Here is a 9715-nt window from a genome sequence, read left to right on the forward strand (position 1 = left end):
TCTTTCTACTGTGGCCACTAGTATTGGCACAAATCCAAAAACTATGACTGTTCGTAATTTGAAAAAAAAATCCCAGAGAATCCATTGTGGCTCTTCTGAAGAGCCCAGGAACAGGTTCATTGCACAGCAGGTATCTGTCAGTTATGATTCCTGTCTGTCTCGATGGGGGGAGTGTGGTTGGTAAAATTATCCACTAAAATTATGTTTTGACCCCAAAAGAAAACAAATCCCTAATTCAGCACTTCTTCACATTCGGCATTGCAATTTGGCAACTAGGAAGGGTATGATTATTAATGGGCTTTTGAAAAACCTAGGTGGGTGGAGTCTACTACCATGACAACAGTTTCCAATTTCCTAAAGCTACAATGAAAAAAATCCCAGCAATGTAGAAAAATTCATCCTGATTCAAAACAAAACATGATTAAAACCAACACTTTTCAGCACAGATCAAATCTAATTAGACCATTCTGCTCATTCCCCACAACCGTTAATAATCACTTTTCAGCCACCAATTGCTTAACTTTTTAAGCAAGCTACAGATTTTCCTTCAAGGATAGTTTATGAAACTATCTTCCCAATTATCTTCCCAGTAAAGAAAGTTTAATTAATTTTCTCATATCCTAATTGTGTGCCTTCATTTAACTCCATCTTCAGAATCCATCTTGACCATTTTCTTTTGGTAACTGTCAGGATTTTGGGGTGGATGGTGGGGAGGGGACTGTTTTTGAACACTGACTGGGTCGAGGAGGATGGTGAGGTGGACAACGGCACCATTTGGCCGAGGCACAGGCTGGGCACAATATTGGAGTAGCTGAGTGACTGAGCTGTATCAGAGCAGAACTCCTTCAGTCCAAAGAATGGTGTCATTTCCACCCACCACGTCCCTGAATGGAATAAATGGCCCCCAGTCAGTTACCCCTTCCCTTGTTATCAACATTAAAGGCTGCTAATTCATTGTGTGGAATTGCAAAGATTTGAAAGAACATTATTGTTTGACTTTGGTGGTTAATAAGAGATAGTTCCAGCGTAACGATGAAAATCCAGCAATACGAAAGGTTCAGTAGACTCGTCCCTCGTTCAGTTGTCACGTAATTTCTTATATTCCTTGGGCATCCATTTCAGTCTGACATATCGGATATAATTGGCCGGTTTTAGGTCCCAGCAATACTCGGGAGATAAGAGCTTGGCGGGTTTGTGATCCAGAAAGTAACGATTCAAATGACTCTCATCGTGCCAGACTGCCTCGATCTTTTTACTTTTGTCTCTGATGATCCCCTCCAGGCAGGTCCTAGTCAGGTTCAAAACCAGATCTGGTCTCCCTCCGAAAACAGCTGCGTGGTAATAGAAATCTCCCTCGTTTGGTGCGATGTAAGCTGCCGATTTCGGATTCCGCTCGTAGGTGAATTTGTTTCGGTCGGCAGTGAAGAAGGCAGCATGGATCTGAGCGACTGAGTCTGCCAAAGCCTCCACCCCGAAGCGCCCCACAAACACCTGGTCGACATCGAAGCAGAATAGGTGGGTGACCTGGAACTGGACCCGATCCTGGATGAGGTCGTTGATTTGGTACATTCGCATCATGCTGATGTCCTGCCAGCGGGATTGCTTGGGAACCTGGATCACGATCATGGTCCGTTCAGAAGGCATCTTCAGGGCAGGGACCTTGCTGGCAACGTCCACCATCACGTAGTAGATCACCCGATGTCCTTTCATGAAGTGCTGCTCTGCAGACTCCAAGAAGTCCTTCAGATACCTGTCAAGGTACCTGATGAAAAGGACAATGAATGTCAGAATATTTAAAATCCTAAAGCCACTCAAACACAGACGATAATTCATTTTTTATCCTGCTTGAGACGTCATTGACGAGAGGTCGTCAATTTCAAATTCTCACAAGGGAGTGAGGTCAGGTGAAATTTGAGGGTTCTGGCAGCATGACGTGTTTTGCCACAGGAAGCGGTCAATGCACCTACTAAAGAAAAGCTGGATAAATATTTGCAGGACAGGAGAGAGGGGCACCGGAATTAGTATAGGATTCATACAGGAATGTGGACTAGATATGAATCAGGAGAGGGCATAACACTGGAATTAGTTTGGAATTGATACATGGTGACAGAAAAGGATACTGGGATTAGTTTTGGATTATTACATGGGGCCATGGGGAGAGTGTGGGGCAGTGGGATTAGTGTGGATTTATACAGGACTATGATGAGAGAGTGGGCACTGGAATTGGTTTGGGATTGATACAGTGCTATGGGGAGAGAGTGGGGCAGTGGGATTAGTTTGGGATTGATACATGGCTATGGGAAGAGTGTGGGGCAGTGGGATTAGTTTGGAATTGATACAGGGCTATGGGGAGTATGAGCACAGTGGAATTTGTTTGAGATTGATTCAGGGCTAAGTGGAGAGAGTGGAGCACTGGAATTAGTTTGGGATTGATACAAGACTATGGGGAGTATGAGCACAGTGGAATTTGTTTGAGCTTGATTCGGGGCTAAGTGGAGAAAGTGGAGCACTGGAATTAGTTTGGGATTGATACAAGGCTATGGGAAGAGTGTGGGGCAGTGGGATTAGTTTGGGATTGATACAGGGCTATGGGGAGTATGAGCACAGTGGAATTTGTTTGAGCTTGATTCGGGGCTAATTGGAGAAAGTGGAGCACTGGAATTAGTTTGGGATTGATACAAGGCTATGGCGAAAGTGCAGGGCAGTGGCATTAGTGTGGCAATTGTGCAATGTGATGGGGGATATGAGGGCAGTGTGATTAGTTTGGGATTGATACAGTGCTATGGGGAGAGGGTGGGGCAGTGGGGTTAGTTTGGGATTGATACATGGCTATGGGGAGATTGTGGGGCAGTGGGATTAGTGTGGCAATGATGTAGGACTATGGGGAGTATGAGGGCAGTGGGATTAGTTTGGGGTTGATACAGGGCTATGTGGAGAGAATGGGGCACCGGAATTAGTATAAGATTCATACAGGAATGTGGACTAGATATAAATCCATACAGTGAGCCTTCACATAGAACCACTATTATATTAATTAGAGGATTAATTAGATAAATTAGAGGATGCTGGAAATGCAAATCTGACAGCAAATCTCTCTTTCTATCTTACCGTCCAATTGCAAAAACGGTCAGGCCAATCACTGCCTTCCTTTTGAAGTAGAATTCATCGCGTTCCACCGGATCAAATGTCCCGTCCCACATAATAGGGGCACTCCAGGAGGTAATTGTCTGCTGATCAGTGATGGCACTTCAAACAGAACAAAGATATTAGCAGCTGCCCACTAGGGAAGGGCCCTCACCAAGCAAGGCTTTCTCTCAATGCTGTTCAATGGCTTAAACCCAGATTCCTGCTTATTCCAAAGAATGAGTCACAGTGAAAGGGTCTGAGTTGTGTCGAATTTCCCCAAAGTAGGTGTGTCAGCATGAGCACATATTTCAATAACAAACAGTCAAAGGAAATTGTAAAGGATCATGGTCAACAAGGTTTTAGGTTTTAATTTTTGTTCTTTTCTGTGAAGATCATCAAAACTAGTGAAATAAGGCGACTGACAAAAACACAAATGCTTGGGTGCGGAAATGGTAGCATAACTGTAATGTTCTTGGACTAGTAATCTAGAAGCTTTGATGAATGCTCCAATGACATGTGGTCAAATCCTACCACATCAGCTGGAGAAATTTAAATTCAGTAAATAAACCTGTAATTCAAAAGCTACTCTTAGTAATGATGATCATGAAACAGCTTCTGGTTCACTAACATCTTCAGGGAAGGAAGCTGTAGTCAGTCTGGTCTCCAGACCTGCAGGGAAGTTGCTGACTTTTAACTGCCCTCGGAAGTGGCCGAGCAAGCCACTCAGCTGCATTAAACAGCTATAGAACAGCAACAACAATAACAACAAAAATACCTGGAAAAACTCAGCAAGTCTGGCAGCATCTGCAGAGAGGAACAGCACCGTGGGTGCACTAACACCATGCGGACTGCTTTGGTTCAAGCAAAGCAGCTCACTACTGAGAAAGAAAATATTACATGATATGAAATAGAGAGGTAAGAGGAAGTAAGCAAAGAAAATAGCCAAAACAAAAACAGAATTACCTGGAAAAACTCAGCAGGTCTGGCAGCATCGGCGGAGAAGAAAAGAGTTGACGTTTCGAGTCCTCCTGACCCTTCAACAGAACTAATTTTTCTTTACAAGGAGAGGGGTGAAATATAAGCTGGTTTAAGGTGGGGGGTGGTGGGGGGGAGAAGTGGAGAGGGGGTGTTGTTGTAGGGACAAGCAAGCAGTGATAGGAGCAGATCATCAAAAGATGTCACAGACAAAAGAACAAAAGAACACAGAGGTGTTGAAGTTGGTGATATCTAAACGAATGTGCTAATTAAGAATGGATGGTAGGGCACTCAAGGTATAGCTCTAGTGGGGGTGGGGGGGGCATAAAATATTTAAAAATAATGGAAATAGGTGGGAAAAGAAAAATCTATATAAATTATTGGAAAAAAACAAAAGGAAGGGGGAAGAAACAGAAAAGGGGTGGGGATGGAGGAGGGAGCTCAAGGCCTAAAGTTGTTGAATTCAATATTCAGTCCAGAAGGCTGTAAAGTGCTTAGTCGGAAGATGAGGTGCTGTTCTTCCAGTTTGCGTTGGGCTTCACTGGAACAATGCAGCAGGCCAAAACAGCCATGTGGGCAAGAGAGCAGGGTGGAGTGTTAAAATGGCAAGCGACAGGGAGGTTTGGGTCATTCTTGCGGACAGACCGCAGGTATTCTGCAAAGCGGTCACCCAGTTTACGTTTGGTCTCTCCAATGTAAAGGAGACCGCATTGGGAGCAACGAATACAGTAGACTAAGTTGGGAGAAATGCAAGTGAAATGCTGCTTCACTTGAAAGGAGTATTTGGGCCCTTGGACAGTGAGGAGAGAGGAAGAGAAGGGGCAGGTGTTACATCTTTTGCGTGGGCATGGGGAGGTGCCATAGGTGGGGGCTGAGGAGTAGGGGGTGATGGAGGAGTGGACCAGGGTGTCCCAGAGGGAACGATCCCTACGGAATGCTGACAGGTGGGGGTGAAGGGAAGATGAGTTTGGTGGTGGCATCATGCTGGAGTTGGCGGAAATGGCGGAGGATGATCCTTTGAATGCGGAGGCTGGTGGGGTGATAAGTGAGGACAAGGGGGACCCTATCATGTTTCTGGGAGGGAGGAGAAGGCGTGAGGGCGGATGCACGGGAGATGGGCCGGACATGGTTGAGGGCCCTGTCAACGACCGTGGGTTGAAAACCTCGGTTAAGGAAGAAGGAGGACATGTCAGAGGAATTGTTTTTGAAGGTAGCATCATCAGAAGAGATGCGACGGAGGCGAAGGAACTGAGAGAATGGGATGGAGTCCTTACAGGAAGCGGGGTGTGAGGAGCTGTAGTCGAGGTAGCTGTGGGAGTCGGTAGGCTTGTAATGGATATTGGTGGACAGTCTATCACCAGACATTGAGACAGAGAGGTCAAGGAAGGGAAGGAAAGTGTTAGAGGTGGACCACATGAAAATGATGGAGGGATGGAGATTGGAAGCAAAATTAATAAATTTTTCCAAGTCCCGACAAGAGCATGAAGCAGCACTGAAGTAATCATCGATGTACCGGAGAAAGAGTTGTGGAAGGGGGCCGGAGTAGGACTGCAACAAGGAATGTTCCACATACCCCATAAAGAGACAGGCATAGCTGGGGCCCATGCGGGTACCCATAGCCACACCTTTTATTTGGAGGAAGTGAGAGGAGTTGAAGGAGAAATTGTTCAGTGTGAGAACAAGTTCAGCCAGACGGAGGAGAGTAGTGGTGGATGGGGATTGTTCGGGCCTCTGCTCGAGGAAGAAGCTAAGGGCCCTCGGACCATCCTGTTGGGGGATGGAGGTGTAGAGGGATTGGACATCCATGGTGAAGAGGAAACGGTTGGGGTCAGGGAACTGGAAATTTTTGATGTGATGTGAGGTGTCAGAGAATCACGGATGTAGGTGGGAAGGGACTGGACAAGGGGAGAGAGAAGGGAGTCAAGATAACGAGAAATGAGTTCCGTGGGGCAGGAGCAAGCTGACACGATCAGTCTACCGGGACAGTTCTGTTTGTGGATTTTGGGTAGGAGGTAGAAGTGGGCCGTCCGAGGTTGGGCGACTATCAAGTTGGAAGCTGTGGGAGGAAGATCCCCAGAGGAGATGAGGTCAGTGACTGTCCTGGAAACAATGGCTTGATGTTCAGTGGTGGGGTCATGGTCCAGGGAGAGGTAGGAGGAAGTGTCTGCGAGTTGACGCTCAGCCTCCGCGAGGTAGATGTCAGCAGGGGATTTGAGAAATTTAGCTATGGATTTTCCCCCTATTAGAGAACAGCTAGAGAAATTTACTGAAGAACTTCTAACAGTAATGCAGTGTTATAATCCCAATTGGTTGGATGTGCTGCATCTGTTGAGAGTGATAGTACCCAGCGAGGTACAGAAAAGGCTACTCGAAGCAGTCCAGTGGCCTGAAGATGATCCAGGTTGCACTGAAGCCCTGGACGAATTTAAGGGATGACTGATTGATGCAGTACGTGTAGTATGCCCCAAAAGGGCTGATTGGTTCAAAATCCAAAACTGTAAGCAGGAAAAGAATGAATCTCGTGCAGATTTTTTAAAGCAAAGGATTAGAATCTTTGATCTCATTAGGATCTCATTCTGGGATCACCAAGCCCAGAGATATGGCCCCAAAGGTGGTTGCAGCCGCTTTTGGGGGAGGGCTTTTGCCCAAAATCCAAAATCAGCTCAAGACCATCTGTATAGGGTGGCAAACCAAACCCCTCACAGAGCTGGTAGCTGTTGCCTCACACTGCCAAAGCTGCCTAGAATAAAGGAAAGAACAATAGGAGGAAAGACTGATTGCTCTGTAACTTGGCCAATTGCAGGGAAACAATTTTGGGGAAAGGGAAAGGGGCAGAGGCAGAGAGAAAGGATTGGGGGGGGTGGTGCGGGGATGCAGGCAACCCCAGGAAGAGGGGAAGAGGTGCCTGCTTTAACTGTGGAGAAATAGGACATTGGAAAAACAAATGTCCACGTGCGGGACAGAGTGCCCCTTTGAGCACAGAAAAAGCTCAATGCCGGGAGAGCCTGGGAAGTGAAGCAGCACTTAACTGCACTTGGGTACCCCTATTTGACATGGTAAGCTAGTGCAAGACTTACTAACTGTTCTCCAACTTCCCTCCAAGGTTGCAGTTATTAAATGTCAGGCCCATACAGGAAACAAAGGCAACATCTCCAAGGGTATTGAGTGCGCTGACCTAGCTGCTAAAATGCTGCTGCTGTCCTACTTCCCGAGGCATTGTGTCTCCCAAACAGAACAGAAAACAAACTCTCTAGTTTAATATCGGAACTTGTGACCCTACAAGAATCTGTCCCTTACAAAGAACGTAAGTCATGGATCCTTAAGGGATGTCACAAAGATTCGGATGGTCTTTGGCGATCCACAGATGGCAGACCTGTGGCCCCCAGGCAAAAATGACCTTATTTAGCAAAAATTGCTCACGGTGTGACACACGCAAGAAAAGGGGGGATATTGAGACCATCTGAAACATATGGTATGCCCCTGGTTTTGCGCAAATGTCAGCTAACCTCTGCCAAGGTTGTGCCATTTGCCAAAAACACAACACTGGCAGGAGCGAACCTACTCAGTATGCTGTTAAAATAGGTCCCTGTGGACCTTCTGTAAATATACAAATTGATTTTTTACAGTTACCTATGGCATTAGGATATGAGTATGTGCTAGTTATAATAGGTACCTTCTCTAAATGGATTGAAGCTTTCCCTGTAAGTAAGGCGGTTGCTATGATGGTAGCGAAAATACTGCTTAAGGAAATAATCTGCAGATTTGGCCTTACCAGAAAGTATAGATAGTGACAGAGGAACACACTTTACAGGAAAAATTATGCAAGAGATATGTAAGGCTTTGGGTATTAAACAAAAACTTGCATTGCCCCAACCACCCACATGCATCTGGAATATTGGAAAGAAACAATGGCACACTAAAGAATAAATTGACCAAACTTTGTGAGGAAACTGGCTTAAAATGGCCAGAAGTTTTGCCCATAGCTCTAATGAGTATACGTTCTATACCACACTCAGAGGTGAAATTGAGCCCACATGAAATAATAATGGGCGCCCTATGAGGGTAGGATTTAACCCCACCTGGCTAATCAAACCCTTTGATCTACATGAGGCAGGTGATAAATGGACACGGTATTGTCAAGCATTAACCAAACAATTGAGATCTATTCATGCACAGGTAAAAGAATCACAAAAGAAACCAGGAGATTTCCAGTGCCATGTGCTAGAACCAGGAGAGTGGGTCCTTGTGAAAGTACTCAAAAGGAAAGATTCCCTTAAACCCAGATGGGAAAGACCCTATCAAGTGCTACTGACAACCAGAACAGCGGTAAAGTGTGAAGGAAAACCTACTTGTACACACACCTCTCACTGCGAGTGAGTACAAGCTCCAGAAGAAAGCTAATTGGGTTTGAACACCATTAAGTAAATCATAAGAAACTGGAAGTAATCATGCTACTCTTGTGTCTGTTTGTGGTGGGGTTAGTAAAGAATGGGCAGGAACAAGGGGTCAACCTAGTCGAACAATATGGGGGTGATAAAAATGAGTGTACATGTAAGAATCAACAGTGCGGGTACTCCACTCTTTTGGCAATTTTACATGCACTAGCAACCACAATGGTAGTTGTTGGAATTGCATTCTCCAACCTGCAGTAGGGGGAAAGACTGATCTAACAAAGATTGAGTGCAGCCCAGATGGTAAAATCAAAATAATCAATGGAGAAAGTTGCCCTGACCCACCCTATGTGCCCCAATCAACAACTTTGGTCCCAACTGCATCTTTGACTACTTCACCTATCCCAATAGAAACAACTACCATGGCACCCCCAGAATGTTTCAAGAATGGGTCAGAAGTAATACCACTAAACACAGGGCTAGTAATAATCCCAGAAAAGGAAGGAATGATTATTATGCCAGGATGCAGCCATGTGAAAGTAACAGTAAATCTGACGAGACTAAACATGCCAGAATGGTGCCCTAATGGGCTGAGAAACCTGCGTTCTTTGAAGGGTCATGAGGACTCGAAACGTCAACTCTTTTATTCTCCACCGATGCTGCCAGACCTGCTGAATTTTTCCAGGTAATTCTGTTTTTGTTAAGAGAGGAAGTTAGCCAAACAGGGTTGAAACTAGAAGTTGAAAAGGAGCAATTGGTGAGCACTGCCACTGTAAACCCTACTCAGAAATAACGTAAAAGGAGGATACGGGAAACAAAGACGAGAAAGGAGAGGGATCTTGGAAGTTGCAAGAATAGGTTATGCGGCAGGAACTGCCACAATAAATAACTTAGATATAGGAACTCTACAAACAGAAATTGACAAACTAAAGGCCCACATGAAGCAGATAGCCCACGAAGGGTATAATGATCAGGAAGACACAGCCCAGACTAGTGAACAGCTGACTGTCCTTATCCAAGAAGGTTTGAAATGCTTGAAACCAGTAACTAACACGATAAATGCCCTGATTGACAGAGAAGAGAGTGAAGAAAAGAATGAAACAAGGGATGCTGTATGCACTTTATATGGGTCTTGGGTTCTGGCTCAAGTAGATAAAAGCTTGTTGCAGTTTAAAAATCACCAGGTGCCAGATTGGATAGGGGAAGAGACATTACGAAAATGG

The 9715-nt window shown here is 45.3% G+C and overlaps 1 protein-coding gene across 1 annotated transcript; it reads right to left on the reverse strand.

The window, feature by feature from the left end:
• Nucleotides 1-1077: 1077 nt before the first annotated feature.
• LOC121291300 (N-acetyllactosaminide alpha-1,3-galactosyltransferase-like) lies at nt 1078-7414 on the reverse strand. The gene is made up of 4 exons (XM_041212373.1): nt 7399-7414; nt 6470-6596; nt 3109-3246; nt 1078-1762 (listed from the first exon to the last, which is right to left on the reverse strand). The coding sequence occupies exons 1-4, from the start codon at nt 7412-7414 to the stop codon at nt 1078-1080; spliced, it is 966 nt and encodes a 321-aa protein (XP_041068307.1).
• Between the last annotated feature and the right edge of the window lie 2301 nt (nt 7415-9715).

The sequence above is a fragment of the Carcharodon carcharias genome, chromosome 19 (assembly GCF_017639515.1).
Source record: "Carcharodon carcharias isolate sCarCar2 chromosome 19, sCarCar2.pri, whole genome shotgun sequence".
In the NCBI taxonomy this organism is placed as follows: Eukaryota; Metazoa; Chordata; class Chondrichthyes; order Lamniformes; family Lamnidae; genus Carcharodon; species Carcharodon carcharias.

Coding starts and splice junctions, on each gene's coding strand:
- LOC121291300 (XM_041212373.1), bottom strand. Junction 3,247..6,469: donor AGGCCACTGGACTGCTTCGA/GTAGCCTTTTCT, acceptor TTCTGTTTGAAG/TGCCATCACTGATCAGCAGA. Junction 1,763..3,108: donor ACCGTTTTTGCAATTGGACG/GTAAGATAGAAA, acceptor CCTTTTCATCAG/GTACCTTGACAGGTATCTGA.